Source organism: Cavia porcellus, unplaced genomic scaffold (assembly GCF_034190915.1).
Source record: "Cavia porcellus strain 051 isolate PalLab524CR breed Dunkin Hartley unplaced genomic scaffold, mCavPor4.1 scaffold_23, whole genome shotgun sequence".
NCBI lineage: Eukaryota > Metazoa > Chordata > Mammalia > Rodentia > Caviidae > Cavia > Cavia porcellus.
This window is the reverse complement of record NW_026947506.1, coordinates 52,494,259-52,522,186: the sequence shown is the minus strand read 5'-3', so window position 1 is coordinate 52,522,186 and position 27,928 is coordinate 52,494,259. Positions and strand designations below refer to the sequence as shown.

The following is a 27,928-nucleotide window of genomic DNA, read 5'->3' as shown; positions in this document are numbered from 1 at the left end:
CGAGCATCCTAATAATCAGGAGGTGGGACTTAGACCCCAGGTCCCTGATGGAGGGCACATGAGTAGACGACCTCCTCTTTCAATGGCTGCATATTTATTTACTTATTGTAGACTGTGCTTCACTTATTTGCCTTTGGGAGGGCACACTGGTGTCACCCTGTGCCTGAATCCAAAGGCCACTTCCATTCCTTGCTCAGAAATTTTCTTGTGCTGGCACCTCAAGCACATGGTTTAGCAGGAATATTGAGCCCAGATACCCAAACAATGTATGTAAAACAAAAATTCCAGTTAATCAAGCAATGCATTATAGGCACTGAGGCACACATATGCCTAGGCACACATCTGACCAATGTACGATTAACAGAACAAAAAAATCCACAGGAACCTGGGATAAAGCTAAAAACCTGCAGACAAATTGCAGCAGAAACACCTCAGGCTCTGTGCCCGGGAAACACACTTCACAGGGTTAGCTCTGCCAAGTCAATAAACAAGAAAGGACAGGCATACAAAACCAATGACAGTTACTTTAAAAATGTTAGCATCCATTGCATAAGCAAGTATCTACGAACTGTTATTGTGGGGCTTATGATTCAGAGCAAGGTGGTGTGACAATAACCGTGTGACCAAGAGGGCAGCAGTGATGCCACGTCAGAATAAACACGTGACGTCCAGCAGTGCCTGGAACCTACGGGCAGATGCAGAGATGCCACCTAGAAGGTTAAGGCACTTTAAAGCACTCCTAAAAAACACTGTGTCCCACTTTCTTTACTAGTTTTTCTCTGAAAAAGATCATTACATAAAGAATAATCATGACATTGTAACACTGGGTCTATAATATATAGAGACATTATGAATGTAATAATGACTCCCCTCCCTGAAAAGAGAAGGAAACAGCTATATTGGAGCGAAGTTCCTACATGGCAGGAAATAGCTAGGCTGGGGACACAGGAATTGCTGCATGTGACAAAGGCCTGGGTTTGGTGAGGTGAACCCAGGCTGTGTGGATGGTCGCCTGGTAAGGGTCCTGGGCAAGGCTGTACTTCTTACTGAAGTTCAGTTACAGTTAGTTTGTAGTAGTTTCTAAGGAGCTAACACGCAAACATTACACGAGCACCTCAAAAAGTACTTAAAAATCATTAAAGGAGGGAAATAATCCATTCGAAAACGTGCACTTCAGAGAAAAAGGTTTGTAAAGGAGGAAGAGAACAGAATGACCATGAGATACAAAGTATCTCATGTAGAAACAAAGTAAAATGGCACTTATAAAGTCAATCATATTAATAACATTAAACATGAAGGACTCAGACAATCCAACCAAAAGACAAAGACTGCAACACTGGATGCAAAAGCAAACACCAACTATTTGACATTTAGTGGAGGGAGTTTGCAGATGACACCCCAATACAGATTTCTAAGATGAGGAAAGGGCTTTGTGGGCTCTGGAGCAGGAGTACAAGTGCCTCGCAGATGTCAGGTGGCAGGTCTGTCATGGCAGCAGGATTCCTGTGGTATCACCCTGACCTGTTCTCCTGACCACCCTATGCAGAGTTCCTGCCACCCCTTTCTGCACCCTGTCCCCAGCTTCCAGGGAAATTTGAATGCTGCCATGAGTGGTTACTCACAGGTCCTCATTGAGGCAGCTGTTCCCATGGTAATGGGGCATCACTGTCACCGCCAAGGAGCACGGCTGTATCCTGGAGCCCTGGCCGTCTGTGATCTCAGTGGTAACCATGACTGTAAGGAAAGAGGACACAGGAGAGCCATCCTGGCACATGCAGGCTGCAGTGATGCCTCTTTACACACTGACAGGGCAGCGCCATCCTGGCCAGGCTCAGGAGGAGAAGGAACCTCAAACTGCCTTCCTGCCCGAGGTGCCACATGGTGAGTACCAGCAAGTTAGGTACGGAACCCCTGCCGACCTGTGGGTCTGTGTCTCATGTGGCACCGAAACCTGGCAGGAAAGGGAGGAGGAGTTCAGGCTGTCCCTGTCTCCAGGGAGAACTTATACTGGACATGAAATCTGAGCACCCACACAGGGGATGAGTGCCAGTCAGGGGGAGATGGCTGCTGTCCCCCAGGACAGCTCTGCCCTCTGGTGCATCCCCTCCAGAGACAAAGAGAAATGCTGAACTGGGACATCAGCCCTGGGGGAGCCTAGAGCATGAACTCCAGATGCAGGGATTAGGGCACCATTTAACGAATTCCGGATTTAAAAGGCATTTAGAGGCACAGAGGGACTCTGACTGGGGGAAAGTTTGCACGGAGACAGGGACCTGGAAAGAAGTGGCCATGCTGGGGACCTAGGAATTCCTTCCTGTGATAAAGGGCTGGGGTGGATGGGGGTGAGGCAGGCTGTAGGTGAGCTCAGGTGTGAGTGACAGGTAGCTGGTGAGGGTCACAGGCATGGTCAGTGAACTACAGGGAGGACTAGATGTCTGTGTGACACCTTCCACTCAAAACCCTGTGCTAAGTGTTGGGACCGAATCAGGAGCTCAGAGCTTCTTGGGGCGTGGATCCTGGATGCCTGCACCCCAAATTACCCACAGGGAACTCAGGGCTATGTTTCCCTGAGGTTTGAGCTGGCAGATGTAACGTGTCCCCTGGGGTAAGCGACCCCACGCAGGCACTGCTGAGCCTGTGAATGGAGACTGGGAATGTGAGAGGCAGGCCAGCTTTCGGGAAGACGCTAATGGGATGTGAGGAGCCTGCACCTCGTCCCTGTACACAAAGACAGGAGAAGACAGCACATTTCACATTGGTTATGCTGCACGTCTGGCTCACGTTTGTCCCTTATAAACCCTGGACCCAGAGGTCTGTGGGAAAGGACCAGGGTCACAGTGGCAATAATCTACAACTACACATGAGGGGAGGAACTAAGTCACATCACTGACTCTCCTGCACTGCTCTTGGACTGGGACCTGAGGTTTGGCTCTGCAAATTTGTCAAAAATTTCTCTTGTTGGGGATAAAGCTCAGTAGCACAAGCAGCTGCCTGGTGAGCTCGAGGTCCTGAGTTCAGTTTCTGGTACCAAAAAACAAAAAAATCTCCTTTCTTCCAAGGCAGAGCAGAGGCTTTTCCCCGAGGTGTTCCATTTGGACATTGGGAGGGACCCACGGCGGTGGGCACCTTGGGTGGAGGCCATCCCATCCGGACTCAGCTCACGGGATCTGGCCACACGGGTGGGTTAGCCTCGGAAGAGATGCCAGGCAGATGGGGTGAGTGCAGACTGGGGACACAAGGATTTACCCGTCAGGCCCATGGGCAGTGCCTCCAGCTACTCAGCCATCATTGGCTGTGCCCATCAGCCTCTCAGTCTCGACGCTTGACTTAAAGAGAAACCTTGAGATCAGCTGGGAATGCAAAGTGATGGTGATTTTTAAAAAAGCAGACAGGAGGCTGGGGATTTAGCTCAGCGGCATAAGGGCCTGCCTTGCAAGCAGGCAGTTGTGAGTTCAATCCCTGGTACCGATAAAAACGAAAAAGACAAAAAAAAGTAAAAAAGCAGACTATGATTATAAAGCTCACAAGAAGTTCGCTCAGTTTGACCTGATGTCCCCCAGAGGAAGGCCACGTGTTAGACTTGGTTCCAGAGTACTGCTGTGGGGAGGTGGAGAGCCTTTAAAAAGTGGAGCCTAATGGGAGATTGTGGGTCACTGGGGGCGTGGCCTTGAATGGATTTCAAGATCCTGGCTCCCCATCTTTCCGTCTGTCTCTCACACTCAGCCGATAGGTAACCAGGCCTCCTCCTCCACACTCCTCCACACTGGATGGTGATGGGTGCTAGCATTGTCCCAATCAGTTATGGAATAGAACCTCTGAGACCATAAACCAAAACAAACCTGTCCTCATTTGAAACTGGTTTAGTATTCGTTCTAGGATCGGAAGACTGGCTAACACGAGCACTATAGCTAACTCAATAGCACTTTACCCCACGTTTTCTTTTCGGGGGACGGAGTATCTTGATTTGGTTTTATCTCAGATAATGCAAGATTCACCAAGATAGCATATCTTCACAGTAAACAAAGGACATCTTGATCCCGTGTACTTATACACAAAAACAGTACTGGGCATTCTATCTCTCATATTATATTTTAGTTACAATTTAAAATATAAAACCAGTTTACAGATGATATTCCTAATGTTCTGTGTGAAAAGCTAGATTATTAGACTACACTAAAAAGTATTAAACTTACCAAGGTGATTACATAATTTTAAGTTTTCAACAAATAGTGGGGTTTTTTGGGGAGGATTTTTTTGGTTCTTGCTTTTGCTTTTTGAGACAGGGTCCTGCTATGTAGTTTAGGTTGGTCTTCAACTCACTATGTAGCCTAGGCTGACCTTAAACTCACGTCATCCGCCTTCCAAGTGTTGGAACTGCAGGCATGCCCCACTACACCTGATGTAGATGTAGTTTTAAGGACTTCTAGTTTGTGGAAACCAGGAGAGGTCTGTGACCTTGGGCACAATCAATCACCCCAGTTCTTCCAGTCACTTACCTCTGTAATTATCCAAGGGGTCTCCAGCAGGAAGGGCAAAATAGTACTGGGTGTCTCTCCCTCGGTATAAGGTGTGTCTGGGGGCGTTTCCTACCCGGTAACTAAATTCATAATGAAAATCCTAGGAGGAGCAGAGACAGGAGAGTTGAATACATTGTGGATAACATCCTGGATAAGTGCAAGTGCACCTGCAGCCTTCATGGCACCCAGAGGCACATTCTGCAGCAGAGTCAGGGTGAATCATGGCAAAACATGGGCCTTGGTTACATGGCACATGCTGCGGCTTCCTGCCCTGCGGGACTCCCCTGTCCACTGCCCAAGAGCTTCTTGCAGAAAGCAGATGCCTCACTTGGTGCCAACCAGCTCTCCTGGCCCTGCAAACTTCTGACCTTCAGGAGTCAGACCGTTGAGGCCCCTGGGCTGCATCTTAGCATCCAGCTGCAGTGACACAGTGGGGACACAGCGCCCAGAGTAGCAGTCACTGGGGCCAGGTCCTGAGGGGAGGCCACGGCCCTGACCCGCATGGGGACAAGTGAAGGCTTTGGGGAAGGAGCGGCAAGGGTGGTGAGGGGGCAGGCGGGCCGGGTCCACTGTGAGAGTGGGAAGGTGCCCGGGACCAGTGTCTTGGCCTCCTGCCTCACACTCGGGAGGGGCACTGCCTGCTCACCCTCCAGCACAGCTGCAAGTGAGCACCGAGCACCCTGTGAGGCCCGGTGGAGCTGCCCTCCTCTCCTTCCCATCCCCACAGGGCACCCTGCTCTCCCCTCGTCAGAAGGAAAGGAGGGGACCCCCGTTTACCCCAACTTTTCAGCACTCGGCTGCTGTCTCAAGTCCTTCCAGGGTGGGAACTTTCCTGCCTCAGCCTGCCCTGCAAAGAGTGGGCTGAAATTTTCAGGGTGGCCCAGGCTGTCCACGTACCGGCGCCCCAGACATGCAGAAGATGCTGAAGACAGTGAGGGCCTCGAGACCGTGGTGGGGCTGCAGCTGGCAGTTCACCCCCTGGGGCACAGGGCGGACGGGTACATACAGCTGGGCACGGCCCCACACACTGGGCCCTGCAGCTGGGAGAGAAGAGGTGGGGTGTTCAGCCACAGGGGACCCCAATCAGGGCAATGGGTTACACTTTCAGAGCTCCCATCTTACAGCAGGGTCTGGAAGTGGGGTCCCCAGACCGGCGGCCTCAGGGTCCCTTGGGAGCTGGTCAGATGGGCAGCTCCTTGGGGCTCACCCCACACTGAGACCCTGCAGCAGGTGCCTCCACAGCCCTTCAGGGGTGCTGTGCCCGTGGGGTGGGAGAACCCGCGATGAAGGGTGCAGTGATTTGTACCCTGCAGCAGGCGCTTTCAGAGCCCAACAGCGAGGGTGGACAGGAAAGACCCGCCTGGGTGTCACCCCATTCATCGGACATCATCTGCTGGACTCTGGAGACCATCGTGTCAAAAGAACTAAATCAGACACACAGGTGACATCACGTGGTTTTTCTCACAGGAGAACCCTGACATATGAAGGCATTCAAGAGCAAGATAAGAGACAGGTGACAGGGGACAGACAGGGAGACAAAACCTCTGCAGGGGTTGCCAGATGGAGGGAGTGGAGGAGAGAGGCACAGGAAGAACCAAGGCGTGTTATGCGCATCACCAACCTCACAGCACGGGTAAGGTGTGCATATTAATACAGGCAAGAGCCTCAGCCGCACATAGGACAGCTAAGGGGACCTGTGCCATGGACGCAATCTCACTTTTCATTAACTGCATTACTACCGAAAGTACTTCCAGCCAGGTGTGGTGGGGCATGCCTGTGATCCCAGCACTCAGGAGGATGAGGCAGGAGGATCGCTGAGTGCAGCCTGGGCTACACAGTGAGACGATGTCCCAAGGTAGCTGCGCAGGGCTTACTGTGTGAGCGCTGTGCCGACCCGAGGAGGAGGCGCTCAGGGCAGTGCCAGGGTCCAAGTGCTGTCTTAGAACTGCATCACCTATCTTTTGTAAGATTTTGTAGTTTCAGACAAGGTCTCGCTAAGTTGTCCAGGCTGAGCTCAAACTCGAGATCCTCCTGTCTCAGCTTCCCCAGGGTGGGTTTTTTTTTTTTTTTTTTTTTTTTTTTTCTGGTACCAGGAATCAAACACAGGATCTTGTGCTCGCCAGGCAGGTGCTTATGCCACTGAGCTATATTCCCAGCCCCTCCAGGGTGGGTTTTAATGAATGCAAAAACATGGTTGTTAGGTCAAATCTAGGTAGAGACATAAGGTTGACTCTTCAGTGGTTGTTAAAGGGAACCAAAAGCCTCTCTGGAAGTCATCCAAATGACCATCGCAGATTGAGCTGTGGAAGTGGGAGGTGGATGTGGGCCTGGGTTCACACCCACCACCCACAGAACGCCAGCTGGCACACCTGGTAGGAGGTTAGATAAGAGGTATGGTCAAAAATACAGTGAATGCTGAAATACAAATTTTAGAATTAACCCTTGCTGTGAGTCAGCAGTGGCCATGCAGGGCTGGAAAGAGAATCAAGAAGCCAGGCTGCCCTTCCCAAGAGGCGACCACTGTGCAGGCTGGGAGACAAGAAGAGACCCCACCCCCACCCCCACCCCCACCCCCATCCCCACCCCCACCCCCACCCCAGCAATGGGCTGGTTCAGAGAATCACAGGCTGAGCTAACCACAGCTGAGGGACAAAAGCAACTTAAGGCTTATGTTCTCTGCTGGACTCTGCAGGCCTGGGTGGCGGTCTGAGTGTCTGTTTACAGGATAACAACACGCAGCACAGCATCTGAGGCGGTTTCCTTGTCTTGTTTTTGAAATCCAACGTTGTTCTCACTGTATGGTTTATTCCATTTTATTGTTTTGTTTTCTTCAAAGTTCTGTTTTGATTGGTTTTATTCTGTTTTTGGACTTTATTATGTGTGGTCAAGTGGACAGCTATTTTGAAGATAGTAAGAGGCACTGTGGTAGAAATGTTGATTTCCTGTTATCCTATTTTGAGGTCCTATATCGCTCTCACTGTTTTGTTTTGAATGGCTTTATTCTGTTTTATTTTGTTTGGTTTATTCTCTTTAAAATAAAATTTAAAACAAACTTTTAAGCATTATCACAGTAACAGACACCCTGCCATGAGGCCCCCTCCGAATCCTCCCCGGCAGAGAGGAAGGGGTGAGGTAGAGCCAGGACCAGGGCAGGGGTGTTTTGGGGTGAAGGGCGCCACTTCAGGGAAAAACACCAGTGAGACAGGACACAGGGGCTCCCCCACGTGCCATCCAACCCCCAAGATACTCACCCAGGGATGCCTGTAAGACGTAGGTCTCCCCACTGCTCAGGGAGTACGGCTTTATGGTCATGGTGGGCTCGCTGACACCTGGACAGAGGGAGGTGGCCTCAGGACACTCGGTCAAGCAGCTCCAGGGCTGGGGCAGGCGGGTCCCAGAGCAGCCTCTGCCCTTGTTCTGGGCCACAGTCAAATACACCCCGGCTCCACATCCCATCCCTGCTTGCGGATGACACTGGTCTGTGGGTCCCCTTCTTTAGCGCTGGGCTCCTATCTGTACCCCGAGAAGCTCTGCAGAGCAGTCACTCCTGGGCAGGAGCCGACCCTGAGCTCTTTACCCTGGAATCAGGAGGAAGCCGGGGCAGAGCCCAGCGACAGGAACAGGACAGGTTTTATACCTCGAAGTTTTGCACCAGCATTCCTAGATGCAACTCCAGGACAGGGTGAGCAGGGGCCATTGGGCCATAGTGTGAAACTCAGCCTCCCTGGAGGCCCATGGGCAGCCTGGCCACAGGTGTTGGCCATAGGTGTCCTTAGGGAAGGAGGTAAGGATTCCACCTCAGAGTCCCAACTGCAAAAGGACACGCCCACACCTACCCCCTGCGGTGTAGCTCTGGAAGACTGCATGGCTGACTGGGGCCTTGGGCCAGTCGATGTCGAGGACTGGTGGGGCTCTGTCCACTGAGAAGAAGGGGCCCAGCAGGCTGTCCCCGTCCCCAGGGCTGCCCTGGGCAGTATCCATTTTTGTGCTGGGTCCTGACCCCGGGAAGGGGCTGCTGTTGCCTAAGGGGGAAAAAAAGCCCTGTTAGGAAGCTAGTGGGGACTTGGCAGGAATGGGGAGGGGTTTGAGAGGTGGGGAGACAAGGAGAAAAAGAGGGAGATAAACACAACTCAGGGGATCCCACATCGTGTCACACAGCTGCTGTAAAGATTGAGGTGGCAAAGTCCTGTTCGTGTGTGATGATCTGGTCTAAAGTCAGTCACTGTTCCTACACTGCTGGACTCTGCTTGTCCGCACTGTGCCGGGGTGAGGGCATGAAGGGGCACAGCATTTAGGGTGTGGCTCCTGAAGGGACCGAGATGTCACCAGGCTCACAGTAAGAGAGGTGCCCACTCGGCCCACGCAGTGTCCCAGCAGCCAGGACACTTTTCCTTTTGGCACCCGAGGGCGCATGGAGAGAGAAGGCATCGCCCTGGCGCCCACAGAGTTGCTCCAGATTTGGGGATCTTTCCAGCCTCGCTGGGTTCCAGGAGCCGAGTGGGCGTCAGGTGTGTGGGGCTCGCCTGCCCTACATTCGATCTCAGATTTATAAACAAACAAATGATAAAGCAGCCCCAAAACATGCATTCCCAAGTCAGAGCAAGGGTGCGCGGTCTCTCCGAATTCCCTGGCCTAATTCCACCTCCCTCCCTTGTTCTCCTCCCGAAGGTATTTACTTCCTCGCCCCTCTGGATCCGGATCTAAGAACCAATGGCAGCAGTGTCCCTGCCACCGGCATGTGGAGGGGAGGAGGCCAACCCCGGGGGAAGGGGCGTGTGCAGGGCTGGGATGGGAGGTAGACACTGCGTGTGCAGAAGGAGACGGAAGCGGGACTGCCGGGGACTCACTGTCCACTTTCCCTGGTGGACAGGTCACCCAGAGGTGCTGCCTGGGCCCTTAGGGGTCAGTGCATGGCTCCCTGACCATCCGGTCACTCACTAGTGTCCTCTGTGGGCCCTGTGCCGCTGCTGTGCCGTTTCCTGGGACTTGGGTGAGCTGGCCATGGCGCTTTCCCCGAGACCTGGGGGCCGCGCCTTATACAGGTAGAGCAGGTTTGTGTGAGGGGAGGCTGAGCCATCAGAAGTGGGAATGGAGGGGAGGAGCTGTAGGGTGTTCCTGAGAGACCACAGGGGCCAGTATGTCCCCGTAGGGCTGGGGCCACCGTGGGGAATGGACAGCAGGGTGTGAAAGGGGCAAAGGGTGGACCTGTGGTGGGGGGGAAGGGCAGATGGGGTACAGGAGCCTGGACGGGGCGGAGTCACCTGGACGTCGTCCTCCTGCTACCTCTGCTTCTTGGATGTCGCTGTAAAAGGCCTCAAAGTCTGTAGGAGACAAGACCAGGGACCTGCTGCAATCCACCCAGGGAGCAGGGGCAACCTCAGGAGGCTTGTCCCACCTCTTGGTGCAGCTCTGTTCCTGGGGAAGTCTGAAGTGCGGGGACAAGGACAGGGACAGGTATGTCACACTCACCGTCCAGAGGAGGAGAGGAGCCGGGCGGGGGCTGGCTCTGCACAGAGGGGCTCTTCGTGGCCGGCTGTGGGCCCCAGGGGGCACTCTCCAGAGCATCCTCCAGGGCCATAGCATCACCAGCAGCGGGGATCCAATCACGGTCCCCCGTGGGTCCCACGGCCGCGCTCCCCGGGATGCTGAGGACCGCCCTGTGCTGGGCTGCGGCCAGGGAGTCCGGTAGGGAGGCTTGGCTGGGCCGGGCACCCAGCAGTTCAGGCTCTGGCGACTCCTGAGTGGCCTTGAGAGCAGCGGAACCCAGCAGCCGTGTGGTGCTGCAAAAGGGAGCTGAGACGCATGCGCAACCGCGTTAGCTCCAAGTACCAGCTCGTCCTCGGAGTTTACGGTTCACGCAAACACAGTGCTCTGCCGAGGCACGGGATGATCGCAGCTGGCCGCGTGAGGCCAACAATGTCTGCATGTAGGTAAAGGGGCTCACTGTGCTCCCCCTGGAAATGCTACCTGCAGGCTCTGTGCAGCCCTGGATCCAGCATGGGCCGCTCAGGTGTGCCCCACAGATCACCTGGGACCTTTCCCTACTCCTGACTCCTCCCTCACCCTGACCCCAAGGCTCTCCCGCACCACCGGTGTAATTGCCTGTTAGAAACGCGAGGAACAGGATCCACAGCAAGGAGAGAACCAGCTGGGACACGGGGTGGGCAGACAGCACCGTTGCCGTCCCCAGGGCACCAGGCCGGACCCTCTGCAGTGCGCCTCTGCTCAGAACCTGGAGGCCCAGCGGATGGACCAGGACGGCAGCTCTCGTCTGGGTGGGTGCCCCTGCGTCCCTTCAGCCAGCACAACCTGACCGAGGCTGCACTGTGGCCACCCACTCCGTGGAGTGTGTAACCTACGACAGCTCAGGCTGGTCATGGGGGCTCACCCCGGTGGTCCCAGCACCAGGGAGGCTGAGGCAGGAGGAGGCCATGAGCTCGAGGCCAGCTTGGGCTACATAGTAAGACCCTGTCTCAAACAAAATTTTTTATAAATGTAAAAAACCAAACTCAGGCACCTTGGACTTTTTCTAGGCAACCAGAACTTTCTGACTCAGGTCTGAATCAGCTGTCCTCGGACTCAGTTCCTCTCCACTGGACTTGGGTGAGGCACACAGACTCCCTGTCTCTCACCCAAGGAAACGGGCGTGGAGAGGAAGCGAGGCTCAGAGCCCGGCTGCTCAGCGCTGCTGCCTGAGGCCTGGCATAGTGCTGGGATCAGGCAAACAGGGGAGCTCGCCTTCCACTCCACTCTACCCCACAGATCCCGGCTGGGACCCCAAGGAGTGGGATTTCTCTGACCCCACCAGCAAGCTACAGGCAGCAGGGGCCTCCAAGTCCTGCAGGCCCCACTGTGTCCTCTGGTCCCTGCTGTGTCCTCCGGGAGACGGCATGGGTTCCCTGGGCAGGGCTGGGTCCCTGCGACTGTCCCCACTCCCCACGTGGATTTCTGGGTTGCTGCCCACTCAGCTGTAACCCAGGGTCCCCGCGGTCACCTCTGGAGGTCTAGGGAACGTCCTAAAGAGGCAGAGCTGGGGAAGCACTTAGACAGGGCACACTTCGGGGAGAGGCAGGAGGAGGGCAGTATTCAGGTCCCAGGGCCTCGGCTGTCCACATATCCAAGCCCTGCCCATCTGGGGTCTCCCTGAAGCCCTCAGGATACAGGTACCACCGACCACACCATATGTGTCAGTGATCAGCAGGGACTGGAAGCCCCAGTCTCTAGTGCTGCCTCTGTCTGTCAGTGGTTTGGCCACCCTGGAGCTAGCGGGGGCGCCACCTACAGCTCACTAGCCCATGGAAAGCCACCAGTCACACTATAACCTGCTTGCCAAGAACTGGAGCCCGGACTGGACATGCGCCCTACGGTGTTGGGGGACAGAGACTCAGCCCCCCCAGCACACTAGGGGTGGAGGAGGGGTAGCATCAGGAGCTCCCCACTTCTGTCCCCAGGGCAGGAACAAGGCTCAAGGTGAGCCCAAGTGGTCGCCAGGGCATCGCGATGCCACCTCGGCCCCTCGGGGGTGAGCCCCAGCTCCCAGGGGAAGCCTGTGTCACTGTACCTGTGACCCTGCTCTTCTCGGTGGCGTTGACCAGGAAGAGCTCCCAGGAGTAGGTCAGCCCCGGCATCTCACCACAGGAGTCGCACACGGCTCGGAGGGAAAATGCCTCATTCCAGTTAATGGATGTGTCCCTGAAACTGCCCCGGTCAAGGCGCAGGAACCTGGGAGGACAGGGAGGGCGGGTCTGAGGCCCGGAAGGGTGATCGGGGCTCTAGCTGCATCGAGTGTGCTGTGTGCCCCTTGTGGCCGAGCTGGCCTGGCACTGGGTGAGTGCACAGCAGTGGCCTGGCCAGTGTGACCCAGGGCCTCACAGGGGACACTGTGTCACCTGAACCACCCAGGACCTGGCTATCACCTGGCCTGTACTGCCCGTCACCCGCAGCCTTTGGTAGCGACCTGCAGGGCCCGGGGTGTGGTACCTGAAGGCCGGGTCCTCGCGGGTGGACAGGAACACCTGGGCCTCAGAGGAGCTCCGGCCCCTGCTGGCCACGGTCAGTGTCACAAGGAACTGGTCACAGCACCTGTTGAGCTGCTCTGCTGTGAAGGTCAGGGTGGGGGCCCTGGAGTCCAGCGGATGTGGGCCTATGCCGTCAAAGCAAGGCTGCCCGGGCGAACGGGCTGCAGTGCAGGTCCAGCGGTAGCTGGGGGAGAAGCCGTACAATAAGGACGTGGTCCCTGTTCTCCAGCGCAGGCCGGGGGTCTGGGACCTGAGATGTGGGTGACCACTGTACACTGGAACTGGACTTTCCCAGCACATGTGACCTCTCTGATCACAGTTCTGTCCTCACCAGGGTCACACGGCCCCATCCCTGGGCCCTCCCCAGACAGGAAGGAGATGCATCTGGGGCACCTGGGGAGCAGCCCTGTTCCTGTCCTGTGTCTGACAGTGCAGGACACATGTGCGCCCACCAGGTTGGGATGGAAGGTGAGCAGTGCTGCCCCCAGCCCAGAGCGGGCCTTGCTGTGCAGCGATGATCGGGTACACTGGCCCAGAAGTCTGGAGCAGACACCTCAGGTGTGATGGTCTACGGCCCGAATGGTCTGAATGTAGGAAGGGGCTGCAGGGTGGGGTGGCAGGATAGCTCGGGTGGGGCCTGGCTCAAGGCTAGAGCCTGCGTGGATGTGGTCAGGAGTGGGGCCCCACAGGGGTGCGACACTGTCCTCCCCACCCCCAGACCCTGCGACGGTGGCAGTGACACCTCACATCCCAAATGGCATCCGTACAGCAGTATTGGGCATGTAGGCCAGGCTGCACACTGACTGGGCTCTGCTACTGTCACCCCAGCTTTCCTGAGCAGGGTCTCAGCAAGTCCCCAGGTGGCCCAGGCTGGACTGGAACTCGAATACTCCTGCCTCAGCCTCTAGGAGTGCTGGGATTACAGGCCTGCACCACCACACCCTGCCCCAAATATTTAACAGATACATTAAACACTACCTGAAAAGGCCATTTACACTTTCCTCCTTCCTAAATTACCTGCAATCTGACCCTAAATCAAACAGTTGAGCTTCTGAAAGCAAAAGCACTTTCATACCTCTAACCCGTTCACGGGTGGCTTGTCACTTGTGCGTCTCGCTGCTGGGCGGCCCTGACCCTTGGGGTACAGGCATGGCTGTGCCATCGCCTGCCCTGGTGACTGGAGCCGGCAGGAGGGCGTCCAGGTACCTCAGGGGGATGCTACAGCCACTCCCTCTCAGAGTCCCTCAGGGGGGCTGGAGCCCTAGGAACCCAGAGCTGCCCCGCCGGGTGGCCTCACCTGAGAGCGGCCCCTGGGTGGTCAGGGTCGTAGGACAGGGTCCCCCTGAGGGTGACAGGCACCCCAGCAGCTCTGGGGACAAAGAGGTGGGTGCCCTCTGAGATGACAGCAACAGGTGCCTGGGCCCACACCTCCACGCCCACCGTGTAGTTGCTATGCACTGCGCTGCCCCGGATCTGCACCTGTGGGGGGGACAGGGGCGTCGGCTCAGCTTCTGCTTCGGTCCAGGAAAGACCCCAGGCCGGAGCCAGGCTCCACCACAGCCGGTCCCCAGATCGGGTTGTTCCTTCAGCTTCTTTACTTTCCTTCGGCCCAATTCCCTCTCACACCTGAGCCCACCGTGCACGCAAGGAAAGGTGCATGTGATTTAAGACAAACTCTTCTATGTTTGGGACTCTTTATAAAGAAGGCTTTTGGCATGGTCTTTCAGAAGCTTGATGCAGTCTGAAAAAATACGGTGTAGGGTTTGTGCTGGGGTGTGGAAGTCATTCTGATTTTTGTTAAGGCCTGGGGTTGGATCCAGGGCCTTTGCACTGGGCTATGTCCCCACCTACTTTTTAGCATTTTCACCTCCAGACAGGGTCTACCTATGGCTCAGTTGCCCTCCTCCTGCCTCAGCCTCCCAGCCTGCTGGGATCCCAGACCGGTGCCACCACTCCTGGCTCCATTCTAGGTTTCTTTCTTAGCGATGCACATGACTCCCTGCTGCCAGTGTCCTCGTAGGAACAGAGATGACAGAACAACCACAACATCAAAACTCCCATCTACGCCTAAGGGCTGGGGTTATCAGAAACATGCCAGGAGGTGGGTGGTGGGCGAGCACCACCAAGGGTTCCAAGGGCTCAGGCCCAGCCCCAACCCTCGACCCTGCCTCCCTCAGCACTGGTGCCCTCACACCCGGGAAGCAGGTGGAGGAAGGGGAACCCCGTGCCCATGCTGGCAGCCCCTCTTCCTGATTTCTGGGTCAGGAACAGCCCTGAAGAGCAGTGAAACCTAGCCAGGCAGGGTGGTGCAGGCCTGTGATCCCGGGGCTCTGGGAGGCTGAGGCAGGAGGATGGCGGGGTGGAGCCCAGCTTAGGTAACTGAGTGACTCAGGGAGGCCCTGACTGGAGCACAGACAGCGCTGAGGACAGAGCTCAGTGTCACAGCAAAGGAGAAGACCACGGGTGGCACTGTGCACTGCTTACGGTAAGCTTAAATACAATGGACAGATGGACGGACGGACGGATGGACAGCGAATCCCTGCATGCTTTGGAGCTGCGAGGTCCAGCCCACTCCCTCCCATCTGGCCCCTGGGACGGGAACAAGGAACTGTTCTTGCACCCATCCACTTGGGGCGGAGGCTACACCCTGCTCCCCTCGGCCTGGACAGTTGCACACAGCCTGCCCCTGGGACACACGCACCTCCACGCCCCTCTCCACTTCCCCAGGGATGCCACAGTGCTGGGGGGGGGCTCTCGTGTGGCCCTGGCCCCTGGTGGATGCCCCAGGCCTTTTAGGGGCTTGGAACCCCAACACAGAGACAAATCCTCTCCAGACACCCTGGGCCGGCAGAGGGCAGCCCTGTCTGACTGTGTCTCTATAGGGGTGGGCACGGCATATGCATGAGAGGGGGTCAGGGAAGTGAGGCTGGGCCTCGAGGTCACTCAGGTTAACTGGTCATGGTGTGCTCAGCTGGAATTGCCATGCTTAGGCCTTGCTGGGCGAGCTGGACGGGGCTGGGTTATTGCCAGGGTTTGGTCGGGAAAGCTGGAGGGCTCTTAGGACACACCACTCACACAGGCTGCCACACTCGCATGCACACACACACACACACACACACACACTCTCTCACATTGACTCAGCACACACTTATTCACACTCAGCCACACACTCTCCAGGGGAGCAGAGCTCCCCCGTGCTGACCTTGGCGATGGCCGTGTAATCCCCGCTGACCAGTGTATAGCCCGGCAACACGAGGATCTGTCTGTGGGTGCTGACAGCAGCAGGCAGGGCCACGGGGGACCCCTCGGCATCCACGAGGCTCCAGGCGTAGGAGAGGCCTCTCGAGATGTCACAGAGGACAGCAGCTTCGAACGTCACCCCCAGCCGCAGGGGCTGAGTCCTCCACATCTGAGGGGGACAGGATGGCGGCTCAGAGCCAGGCCTGTGCTCTCCGAGGACAGGCCCCAAGCTGACCCCGCCAGGGCAGCACCCAAACCAAGACCATGTGCACTTTACATACAAAAGCAACAGTGGGGAAGCCAAGCAGTTACACTTACATACACGTAAGGAAAACCATTTTCCAGGCATAAGGGTCATCGAAAAATATCAAAAGAGAGTGTTAGTAGATCTGATTACATAAAAATTTAAACTTCTGAATGTCAAGAATGTAAAACTTAGCTATGTGCAGGGGTGCATGCCTGTAATCTCAGCTTCTGAGGAGGTTGAGGCAGGGGATTGCAAGTTCAAGGGTACCGGAAGCTACTCAGTGAGACTTCATCTCAAAAAAGGTGTGTTTGCGGGGGGGGGGGGGCGGGGAGCTGGAGGACACAGCTCAGAACCCTGGGTTTAATCCCCTGTACCATGAGAAGGGAAATTAAAAAAAAAATATTTGCAGTATATATGAGATTTACTCGATTTTTCTTTTCTAAAATATTCTAAACTCATTCTCAGAAATCATGACATTTAACCTCCAAATACCACAAAGATGTAGCTATAAAAACTTAGTGTTTCAGTGTTTTTTTTTTTACAAAAAAAGGACAAAAATGATGATGGAGAATTTCAAAACAACATAATAGAAGATTGACAACGGTTAATACCTGTGTACTGTTATCTTCAAAGCAGCTGCTCAGATTACAAGATAGAGTGAAATAATGATCAGTCAGTGAAAGCACAAACCATTCTTTAGATGAACAGAGATCAGTAGCAGAATTATCTGTCTTGTGTATACATAGATAATCTTATCCCTCCCTCTGTTCTCCTCTCCCCCATCCTAGTTATTCTTTCCTTTTGAGCAGTTTCTTCCCCTTTCAGTTTCATAATACCTACTGTGCATTTCGGAACTTACTCACTCATTCAGTTTTTTACACTAGGGAGACAATATAACAGGTACACATGCGAGCCTCATTTAGTTCACTAGTAAATATGGTCTCAAACTGCATCCATTTACCTATAAAAGCCTCGAGTTTATCCTTCTTTGTGGCTGAGTAATACTCCACTTTTTTATCCATTCCTTAGTTGATGGGCACTTAAGTTGTTTTCAAGATCTGGCTATTGTAAATTGTGTTGCTATAAACATGGGTGCACATATATCACTGGGATACAATGTTTTTCATTCTTCTGGAAAAATACGCAGAAGGGGAATATCTGGGTGAAATAAGATCTCTAATCCTAGTTTTCTGAGGAATTTACACATTGATTTCCACAGTAGTTGCAACAGTCTACACTCCTGGTTGGTTGGTTTTTTATTCTGCAGTTCAGGCTGGGTTGGAACTCAGTATGTAGCCCAGGCTGATCTGGAACTCACAGCAACCCTCCTGCCTCAGCCCCTCAAGTGCTGGGATTATAGGTATTCCTCAATACGCCCCACTAGATATTCATCTTTAGATGCTCAAAGTGCCCACTTGCGCGTGGAGAGTTAGAAGGCGATAGGTTTGCTCTGGTTCTGTTCACACCTAAGAACCTCCTTAATGGAAAGCTGGCTGTAGATTCTAGCTCATGGATGTGTGAAACGCACTGCAGACAGCAGTGTAAAGAGGGCACTGCTACAGGGCACACACCATCCTCTTAGCCCCTAAGCCCCCAGCCGGGCCAGAGGTCCTTCAGTGAGGTTGGCCAGGCTGGGGGCCCGTCCCACCCTGCCTCCACCCAGACCTTTGTCCCCTGAAACCTCCATAAACATCAGAAAGGGGAGGACTGCAGGAGTCAGGAAATAGGGCTTCAAGGCTCTAACAGGAGTCTCAGCCTCGCACTTCCCTGGTGGCTTTCGCCATCACTTAAGGAGTGCACGGCAGAGGGCATCCCCAGACTGGGGGCCCAGGAGCGCTGCCCGCCTGCTGGCCCTGTGACACCTGGCAGTGACCCTGCAGGGAAGCCACAGGGAGCAGAAGGATGGAGAGATGGACGCAGAGACCGGTGCTGCCCTGGTATTCATAGACACGGAAAATGGGAAACTACCAGGTAAAGGATGCAGATTTGTGCACCTCACTTAATACCTCCTGCCCTTCCTCCACATTGGCCGTTGTGGTGCACACCTGTGATCCCAGCATCCGGGGAGGCTGAGACAGGAGGATGGAAAGTCTAAGCCCAGCCTAGGCAACTTAATGACTTAGAGAGAGCCTGTCTCAAGATAACAAATAAAACAGGCTGGGTGTAGCTCAGTGCAAAGGCTGCACGTTCAATCCCCAGGGCCATAAAATAAGTAAAAAATATATATATACTTAAAACAGAGAGTAAATTGTCACACTGTAACCCAGCAGTGTTTCTGGATTTTATAAGCACCCTCTCAGGAAGCACAAATACACACACCCCATACCCAAAAAGCCTTGGAGAAAATGGGCACAATAAAGACGTCCAACAGCCTTTTTCTTTATGAATTTAGGAAATGTATAAAACGAAATATAAAGAAACGAGTTATCAGTAATGTTTTCTTGGTTTCATAAGTGAGAACACTCAAATGAAACCACTGCATAGATTAAAAAGCCAAACTCAGGACAGGTACCCTTTTTCTGTCTTTGTGTATCAGCTGAGAAACAAATTCAGACGAGATTTAAAAGGATGCACCTGGAAACCACTCTGCTGGGTGAAAGACGTCACACACACTCACTTTTGAACGACATGGTTTCTCCAACACAGAGAATCCACAGTTTCAATCACTGTGTTTTCAATCAGAGTTGGCTGAGGATTTAGCTCCCTGGTGCAACACCTGCCTGCCAAGTGCAAGGTCCTGAGTTCAGTTCCCAGTGCAAAACAAAGTCTGATATTATTGGCATTTTAGATACACATAATTTAGATACACACTCATCATAGGTAAACAGTGACGTAAAAGACGGCAGGCAGTGGGGAGGCAGACCTTCCACAGGGAGGGAACGAGCGGGGTGCAGGGCAGGGGTGCTGCAAGGACGAAGCTGAGTCCATGCCAGCTCCAGCCCTCTGTGATGCGGGCGACCATGGCACCCCACAAACCTGGACTCATAAAATCTCACGAATCAGGAACCAAGGCTGGGTTGAGGCTCAGCCTCACAGTGGGTGCCTGTCCTGCCTGGCTACATCCTCTGCCACCTCAGTCCCTCCTGCACCCCAGGGGGCCAGCGCTGCGGCCTCGGCCTTGGTCCTGAGGGCTCGGGTGCTCCGGTCTCCACCCCACTCTGCCTGCCTGCACACCCCAAATCCTGGCCAGCAGTGCTTGGGGCTCTCTGCCCAGCACAGGCAGCCTGGACTTGAGGTACCCTGGGAGGACTCGGGCACTTTCAATCCAAGCAATGTAAGAAACTTAATAATGCAAAACAGAACCCTTTTCCCCTGGTTTCTAACCTGTAGCTCGCACTCAACATCTGACCCTTTCTTTTCATTTTGGTGCTGTTTTTGTTTCTAGTGAAAACACTGCAGGTCTCAAAGCCATTAAAAAAGAAGAAGAGAGCGAGAAAAGGAAAGAAAAGAGGCCGCCAGCTCCTGGAAGTGAATGGCGTGGGAACGGGAGGTGCAAGGTGACAAAGGCCTCCCCGCTGTCCTGGGTGGAATGGAACAGGGCTCCTCTGCGCCGCTCCCCTGTCCTCCGGTCCTGAAGGCCTCCCTGCCCTGACACAGGTCCCCACCTACCTGCACCTTCTGGGGCCCCATGTTCCTCACGGGTGGCGGCTGGCAGGGCTCGCGCACCACGAACAGCTGTGTCCTCAGAGTGGCCGCGCTGACACCATTGAAGGCCAGGACCTGCACCGTGAACTCACCCTCCCTGCAGGGCACAGGGAGGCTGAGTCAGGTGGGTGCTGTGCCTTGTTTGTAATATCAGAGTTCAGTGTCTTCACAATCCTTGGTAGCAGGCCAGCCCCAGCAAGAGGAGCACAGCAGGCTGGCTGACCAGTCAGTGGACCTGCTGCTGCCCGCCCCGCTGGGCCAAGCCCAGGTGGATGTCACCTACTCCAAAAGACAGACCCAGACGATGGCACAGGGCGGCGGGCAGCCACAGCCCAGCCCCATGGCCGTCCAGGGTCTCCTTCTGTGAGGGATCCCGGCCCAGAGGCTGCTGGATCCTGCTCTGGTCTTGGCTCCCAGGGACAGATGTTCTGACCACCTCATGGGACAGACCCAGGCTGGCTTGAGTCCTTCGGGAGGCATGGGATTCCAGCGGGCAGTGCCACCGCTGGGGGGCTCTGTTTCGCTAAGGAAATGCATCAATTTGGCAAACAGACCATCTTTCCAGACTTTGGGATCCAAGACAGAAAGACAGTGCTGCCCAAAGGGCACACACTTGGCTCAAGGCCTGGCAGATTGATCCTAATAGGCGACCCCAGACAGCGGGTGCCTCACCCCCTCCTGGACTTTCCCTGGTCACAAGGTCCCCAACGGCTACTCTGGGTTGCCACATCCCTGTCTAGCCTCCATGTGAAGCCTGAGCCCAGATGTGCCCCGCCCAGGGCCTCACCTGCTGTAGATGTGGCTGGTGGAGCTGGTCCCCAGGCTGACAGCACCATCCCCAAAGTCCCACCGGAAGGCGACGTCCGTGCCGAAGTTGATCCTGCACTCGAAGGCCACGCTGGTGTTTACGAGCGCCGTGGATGCCGACACCAGCCGATTGGCCTCGATCCGCCGCTGGGCCTTGAGGACTCGGGGCTCAGAGACCACGCTGCCCACCTCACCGGAAGCAGTGACTGTGACCCGGTACCTGCAAGGGGAAGATGGTGCAGGAGAGTCAGCTGCAGAGGACTTGCCTGGGTCCTCTGCAGGAGGCCGTGTTCTGGGTGACACCTTGGAGGAGACCAGACAGGACTCAGGATTGCCCGATGGGACTGCCCGCACCCTTTGACTTCAAGGACACTAAGAAGCAAGGCTCTGTGCTTGAAATCTCTTTTTTCTTTTTTTTAAATGGCGTGGCGGCATGTGTCTGTCATCCCAGCAGTTGGGAGGCTGAGGCAGGAGGACTGCCAAGAGTTCAAGGCCAGCCTGGGCTACATAGTGAGACCCTGACTCAAAAAAAAAAAAAAAAAAAAAAAAAAAAGTCCTAGAAAGGGTCTCAGTAAGACTAAATTGCCTAGGTTTAGCTAAAACTTGCAGTTGATTAGTGCAGTGGCAAACTGTAATCCCAGCACATAGGAGGCTGAGACAGGAAGATCACTGTGAGTTCATGGCCAGCCTGAAGTACAGTGACACTGTCTCAAAAAAACCAAAAACCAAAAAACACCCTTGCGATCCTCCTGCCTCAGCTTCCTAGACAGCTGGATGACAGGAGTATATCACTGTGTCTCAGCCTCTGCATCTGATTCTCCCGCTCGAGCCCAGGTTGCAGAAGTACTTGGTGGCTTGTTACACAGTGGACAGGATGCCCTTAGCTTTACAGCAGTGGCAGCAGGGTGCCCTCACATCCGTGCCCTCTGCACCACCACTGTGGGACCCTGTGTCATGACACCTGGGTTCACTGACCACTGGGGGATGCTGAGCCGCCTCTGGATGCTCCTGGAGGTTGTCCTCACTGGGGCGCCATCTCCAAAGTGCCATGTGAACTCCAGGGGTGCAGTTTCCTTGGTAACAGCCACAAAGGTGATGTCTGTGTCTGTGGCAAACATGGTTCCATTTGTGTAGACAGAGACAGCTGTGACAGAGAGGGAAGCCCAGGTTTGTCCCTGTGGTGGGGCTGGGGTCACTGTGTGTCTCAGCACCCCTGACCCCCTCAAGTCAAAAGCCACAGGGGGGAATCAAGGGGGCTGTGGAGCTCAAAGCCCTCAGAAGGGCTTCCAGGCAGAGGGCACCCCCTCCCCAGAAGCTGAGCAGGAAAGGCCTGGTGATCCCTGTAGGTGAGGCCGAGCTGCTGGGGCTCAGGGGACAGATCTCCTGTGAGCACCGACACGTACGCTGCATCTGGTACCGAACGGTCACGCTAGGCCAAGCCTGGCTGCAGCCCGCTTGAGTCCCAGAGAGGAAGGACACGTTATAGGAAGCGACCCCAGGGACGCAGTGCTGGACCACAGTACCTACAATGACAGAAAGCATAGGAAGCCCAAAAGAACTTCAAAATTGACTTTTCTCAGGCCTCACATCACACACACAGCACAGCAACGTTTAAAAACCTCCCTGCTTTCTATTCTAGTTTTGAAGCTTGGTGCATGGGCCCTGAATCCAGACAGGCTCGGGAAAGAGGGGCTTCCCCCAGAATTCCCTCACTGAGACTTCCCGGGGGTGTTTTTTGTAAACTCCCGGCTGTGAGTAAGTTAACACCTTTGGAACATGTTCACTGCTCTGCCAGGTGGCTTCCAGGTATGGCTCGGTAGTTTATCCCCAGGGTGCCTCAACGGCTGTCCAAAGAGCAGCCTCGTGAACTGAAGTGCTCCAAATGTCACCCTGCAGTTTGCACACACCTGTGGATGTGTGCACACACATATACCCACACCACACATGCACATGTATGTACTGGGAGGCAGACCCTACACACTGAGTTAGACCATGAGAGAAGGCTGCAATCGGAGATACCTCTTTATCCCACAGGGATATTTGGAAAGGAGGTGGAATATTCCTATATAGCTTTTCTATTTACAAAGAGATAAAGTAGAATGACTATTCGGTTCTTCACTGAGGCACTCAGAATTTTTGTTTAACTGTCTGTTTGTGACAGGATCTTGCTATGTAGGCCAGGCTGGCCTCAAACTCCCAGTGATCCTCCTGCCTCAGCCTCCTGAGTGGCGGGGATTACAGGAATGCACCACCACGCCCAGCTTGCACCATAATTTTTGAAAGCTATCCCATGAATAAGAGCGGCAGAATCTCATTAACAATGAATAAAAACTAATCCTGGCTCCAACCTGGTAGTTAAAGAACCATGAATAAAGTGCAGTTTGTGGGTTTGCCTGAGCTCCTGCAGTTTCCAGTCTATCGGACAGGATTGCAAACCAGACCCTTTGATTCTGCATCCTGGCCAGGAACCTGGCTGCACAGCGGCTTGCTGGCGCAGAGTTTAGAGAGGACAAATTCAGCCAGACAGGGCTGCTAAGATGTGGACTGGCTAACAAGCTTCCCTTGGCACAGGATTCTCTCCAGGCCAGTGGCACGTGGAACTCGTCCCAAAGATGTGAGCTCCCCAGGCCACAGTCCCCGCTCCTCTCTCGTGTCTGGGAAATGCTACCCACAATCCCATCCCTTGGACTGCACTCTGGGGCTATCTTTGACCACGTCCCTCTGGCTCTGGCATTCAGACTCTTCCTCTAGAACTCTTGGGTCCAGTCCCTCTTCTGCCTCCCACTGGCCTCTGACTTTTGGGTCTCTGATACAAGGTGGTCAGGAAGGGAGCGGCACACCCGCATGCAGCCTCGAGGGCAGGGGCGGATAGGTCATCTTAGTCACCTTCCTGTTACTGAAAACACATCGGACACCCGCAGTTTCAACGAGGAGAGGTTTGCTGACTCATGGTTTGGGTCCATGGCCAGCTGCTCCAGGTCAGGAAGTCACGGAGGCCAGAAAGCAGAGAAGAGAGGAGTCAGGAGGGAGACAAACCCTTCCAGGTCACAGCCCAGCAACCCCCAGCTGCAGGTCAGACCCTGCCTTCTCCAGCCCTGCCTGGAGCACAGGTAGCTCTTGGGAACATCTGAGATCTAAGCCTTACAAGGTGGGAGGAGACCCCTGATACCCCTCGAGGCCTTGGTGGAGCTTCTCTATCTGTTGAGAACGTCCAGGACATCTGTTGCAGACGGCTGCCACGTGTGCCACCTCCTACCTCAGGTCATTTGCCATCCCCAGAGCACACGAGGCCCCTCTCCTGAGACTCCCAGCCGTGGGCCAGGACCCTGCAGCCCTGCGTCCTGTCTGTCCTCTGCGTGGCTTAGCACCTTCCCTAGGTGACAAAGTCCTGCAGGCCAGGACCTCACAGGACTGCACCTTCACGAGCTCAGTGTTGTGTGAGAACTACTTTCTTTTTTTTTTTTTTTTTTTTTGTTTTTTTTTAGAGACAGGGTCTCACTATATTGCCCAGGCTGGAGTGCAGTGGCTATTCACAGGCGCGATCCCACTACTGATCAGCACGGGAGTTTTGACCTGCTCCGTTTCCGACCTGGGCCGGTTCACCCCTCCTTAGGCAACCTGGTGGTCCCCCGCTCCCGGGAGGTCACCATATTGATGCCGAACTTAGTGCGGACACCCGATCGGCATAGCGCACTGCAGCCCAGAACTCCTGGACTCAAGCGATCCTCCCACCTCAGCCTCCCGAGTAGTCCCAGCTACTCGAGAACTACTTTCTAACCTGGGAAGAGCGAGCAGCGACAGCTCTACCCCGCTCTGATCGGGATAACGTGGCCGCCGTCACCAAAGCAGAGGGACAGAGAGCTGGGCCGTGTCTGCCCGGTTACCCCACCCCAGACCTGCTTTTACCCTTCTGCCTGGGGTGGGAGCCCACGAGGACAAGGACTTCATCTCGGTGGATGCTGCTGGAATTCATGAGCACAGACACAGCCCTGTGACCTGCGGCCACGTAGTACGGCCCGAGCTCTACTTCATGTCCCTGGTGCCCACGAACAGCCGCCCGGAGTGTGTAGACGCCCTCTGGAAGGGAGAGACAGAGAGCAGCCCCAGGGCTTCTCAGTGCGGGGTGCAGCCAGGAGGGGTTCCCATCCCTGCAGCATCAAGGCCAGCTGAGGCCACATGGCCCACAGGCTGCTTGGGACGTGGGAGGCCCCGTACTTTGCAGGCTGAAATTCTGAATCAATAAAGGGTGTTTTGTTTGGTTCTGTTTTGTTTTGTCTTTTCCAAGCAAGGAGCACTGAATATTTTCCACCAGTCCCTGAGAATGAGGTAGCCAGCCCTGCACAGAAGGAAATGAATATTCACAGGCTGAATACAGGATTTATCCCATAACCATGGAGGGAGGGAGAGAACCAGCCAGAAGAGGTCTACCACGAATGACTGGCAGATCTAAAGTAAATGGCCTCAGCCCTCACCCCGTGTCACAGCCACACAGTGGGACTTTTGTGTGAATTTCTCACTAACAGTAGTACAGAAAAGACCTGTGTATCACGCCGCTTGAGGGGCAGAAATTACTAATGGACCCAGGACACAAGAAAGACCCTCAGTGGAAATGGTCGAGTAAGCACCCAACACCGTGAATCTACACTCGTAAGGGAAATAAATCGGCACAAATGTGAGTGTTGACCGTGTTTTACTCTGGTGTGAGGGACTGGAAGTGTAAATAAGGGCCAGAATGCACTTTGACATAGAGGAAAACATTAAACGGGGAGGGGAGGAAAGAAGGAAAATTTAAAAAGTCAAGAATCCAACTCAACACGGAAAACAAGGAAAGAGTAACACAAAACAGAGGAGAAAACAAAGATCACAGTAGGAATTAATAAACTAGGAGAAAACACAGAATGAACAAAACCCTAAAATCAAGAAATAAGCTTTGAAAGAAACGAATGAAAATTCTCTCAGCTTAATCAAGAAAAAGTGGAGAAATAATAAAACACAAAATAAAAAAGGTAGCCAGGTGTGGCGGCACAAGCCTACAATCCCAGCACTCTGGAAGCTGAGGCAGGAGGATCACTGCAAGTTTGAGGCCAGTCTGGGCTACAAAGTGAGTTCAAGGCCAGCCTGAACTGCACAGCAAGACCCTTTCTCAAAACAAACAAACAAAACAGAAAAAAAGTAGAAGCAAATAATCGCAGATGGTGTTAAGTCCTACTCTATGTCAGTCTCTATACAAGTAAATTTGAAAACATAGATTAAAGAGATAATAGTTCTCGCTCTCTGCCTCTCAGACAGGATCTTGCTGTGCAGGTCACGTAACTGAGGCTAGTGTGGAAATCACCACGACCCTTCTGTCTCAGCCTCCCCAGTGTTGGGATTACAGATATGGCCCATCAAAAGAACTGACCATAGGAGAAAGATTATACAGATGAAAGGAGGGAAGGTGGGTGTGAGGCCCTAGGCAATAAAAAAATGAGTGTCCTGGAGGGCTGAAAAAGAAACTCTTCAGAGAAACATAAGTATTTCCAAGCGTCCAGAAGAGTGCCCCTTTCCTTGGTTGGATATGCCGCATATTAGCACTTTCACGCGGGGGAACTGAAGGGCATGCACAGTAAAACCGCGGGCAGATTGTTTTCCTCAGCACGCTGATGCCTGCCACGCAGAACAGAGCAGAGCAGTGGCCCTGCTTACAGCGGTTTAGCGACAGCCTGCAAAGGATCACTTACGGAGCACTTGGGGTAACGATTTCTTTCTCTATTTTTTTGAGACAAGGTCTCGCTATGCAGCCCAGGCTGGCCTTGAACTCACAGCAATCCTCCTGCCTCAGCCTCCCACATGCCGGGACCACAGGCACTCTATGAAATGGTGCGCAAGCCATCAGTTGCTGCCAGGTCCCTCCTGGACAGACCCAGTTAATCCAGACATCAGTCCCCAACCTGTTTGGCATCAGAGCCAATTTTTGCACAGGCCGCTCCAGGTGGGTGCTTTGGAGATGGTTCGGGCGCATTACTTTTACTGCACATTTATTTCTACTGTGACCGCACTGTGAATTTTACCTCTATTTTCATTACAGCAGATTCTCATTCGCATTGTGCATGTCACACTCTGCCTGCACAGTCGAAGCAGGGCCAGAGCTCCCAGGCAAATGGAAGGCAGGGGCCCAGACCTGCTGTGTGGTCCTGGCCCCGGCAGGCCAGGCTTGGTTAGGCCCCAGAAGTAACATTAGAAAAGAGAAGAAATACTGAAACCCTGCCCACGCTGAAGACAGCGTCCAAATTCTCCTTCAGCTCTCAACTGCAGGGCTTATGGTCAAGCAGAAGGTCCCCACCACAGATCTGTAACGAGAGACCCTCCCTTCTCCCTCTCTGCGCCTCTCCCCGCCTCCTCTGCCCCTCCTTCCCCTGCTCCTTCATTCCTGTCTTTCTTTCATGAAATGAAATGTGGGGAGTTGAGCACAGAAGGATTTGTGTGCAGTGCTGTGTGTCTGAAGGGCCGGCGAGGAGCCCCCTGCAATGGCGATGGTTTCAGGTATTTGCCTGTAGGAAGGGGCCCATGTCCCCTGACCCCTGACCCCTGACCCCTGACCCCAAGCAGAGGTTTTTAGGTGTGGGGGGTCACCAGGCTGCTGGGGGTCCAAAGACAATGGACCTCTGCCCTCTTCCTGCCCGACTCCTCTGCCCCAGGCCTGTATTTCTGCCTCGAGTCCAAGAAGCACAGGGCACCTACCTTTCCTGTACTGGTGGAAGGCAGTCACCGCCACAGCCTCGGTTGTATCTTGGAGTCTTATCTCTGTGCCTGTAGTGTCCCCAAAGTCCACGCGCAGGTGGAGAGCCTCCCCCAAAGCCAGCTGCACACAGAACCCCAGGGCTGGTGGGCCCCGAGCCCCTACATCCCGGGAGCTGAGGATGGTACAGCTTGTGGCACCAGGCAGAGTCGGAGCAGGACAGTGGGGACTCTGGGGACCAGATGGGCACCCACAGGGGCTGAGGGTGTGGGTGGCACCAGGTTGCAGGCCCAGGCAGGGGCGGGGGGAGGCAGAGCCTCTAAGTCTCTGGGTATCTGTCGGGGTCCCAGGCGTGTCACCAGACGGGGTAGGCGTGGGAGCCAGCAGCCGGCCTGAGCTGTGGGGAGAAGCACAGTGGGTGGCTGAACCCTGGCTGGTGGCACCAGCACCCATGGGTGCCTGGCGCCGGGGCCCACTGAGCAGAACCAGGGCCATGGGCAGAAGAGGCAGGCTCTGGGGGTGGCCTGAAAGGACTCATCTCCCTCCCAGCTCCCCCGTCTCCGCTTCCTCACCTCCATGGTGTGAGTGGCTCCTTCCCCAGGCCGTTTCTGTTGGTGCCAGTGGGCCATGAACTGAACCTATGAGCCAGACAGGCTTTAAGTTACGGAGGAGCAGGTATTTTGTCTTGGCAATGAGGAAAGCAACTGAGATCCCTCAGATCAGAGAGAAATACTTC

General features: G+C 54.4%; 1 protein-coding gene across 1 annotated transcript in view; it reads right to left on the bottom strand.

Annotated features, from left to right (window-relative positions):
- Positions 1–27,687, bottom strand: part of Pkd1l1 (polycystin 1 like 1, transient receptor potential channel interacting) — a 65,472-nt gene extending 37,785 nt beyond the window's left edge. The window contains exons 1-18 of the mRNA XM_063233622.1: positions 27,195–27,687; positions 24,381–24,551; positions 21,878–21,997; positions 21,450–21,618; positions 20,455–20,694; positions 19,632–19,764; positions 15,738–15,944; positions 13,833–14,014; positions 12,498–12,719; positions 12,079–12,239; positions 10,605–10,749; positions 9,987–10,297; positions 9,779–9,838; positions 8,354–8,539; positions 7,769–7,846; positions 5,415–5,557; positions 4,497–4,617; positions 1,623–1,734 (exon numbers count right to left, since the gene is read on the bottom strand). Coding sequence (XP_063089692.1) covers positions 1,623–1,734; positions 4,497–4,617; positions 5,415–5,557; positions 7,769–7,846; positions 8,354–8,539; positions 9,779–9,838; positions 9,987–10,297; positions 10,605–10,749; positions 12,079–12,239; positions 12,498–12,719; positions 13,833–14,014; positions 15,738–15,944; positions 19,632–19,764; positions 20,455–20,694; positions 21,450–21,618; positions 21,878–21,997; positions 24,381–24,551; positions 27,195–27,687 — 3,254 coding nt within the window. The remainder of the gene's footprint in view (positions 1–1,622; positions 1,735–4,496; positions 4,618–5,414; positions 5,558–7,768; positions 7,847–8,353; positions 8,540–9,778; positions 9,839–9,986; positions 10,298–10,604; positions 10,750–12,078; positions 12,240–12,497; positions 12,720–13,832; positions 14,015–15,737; positions 15,945–19,631; positions 19,765–20,454; positions 20,695–21,449; positions 21,619–21,877; positions 21,998–24,380; positions 24,552–27,194) is intronic.
- Between the last annotated feature and the right edge of the window lie 241 nt (positions 27,688–27,928).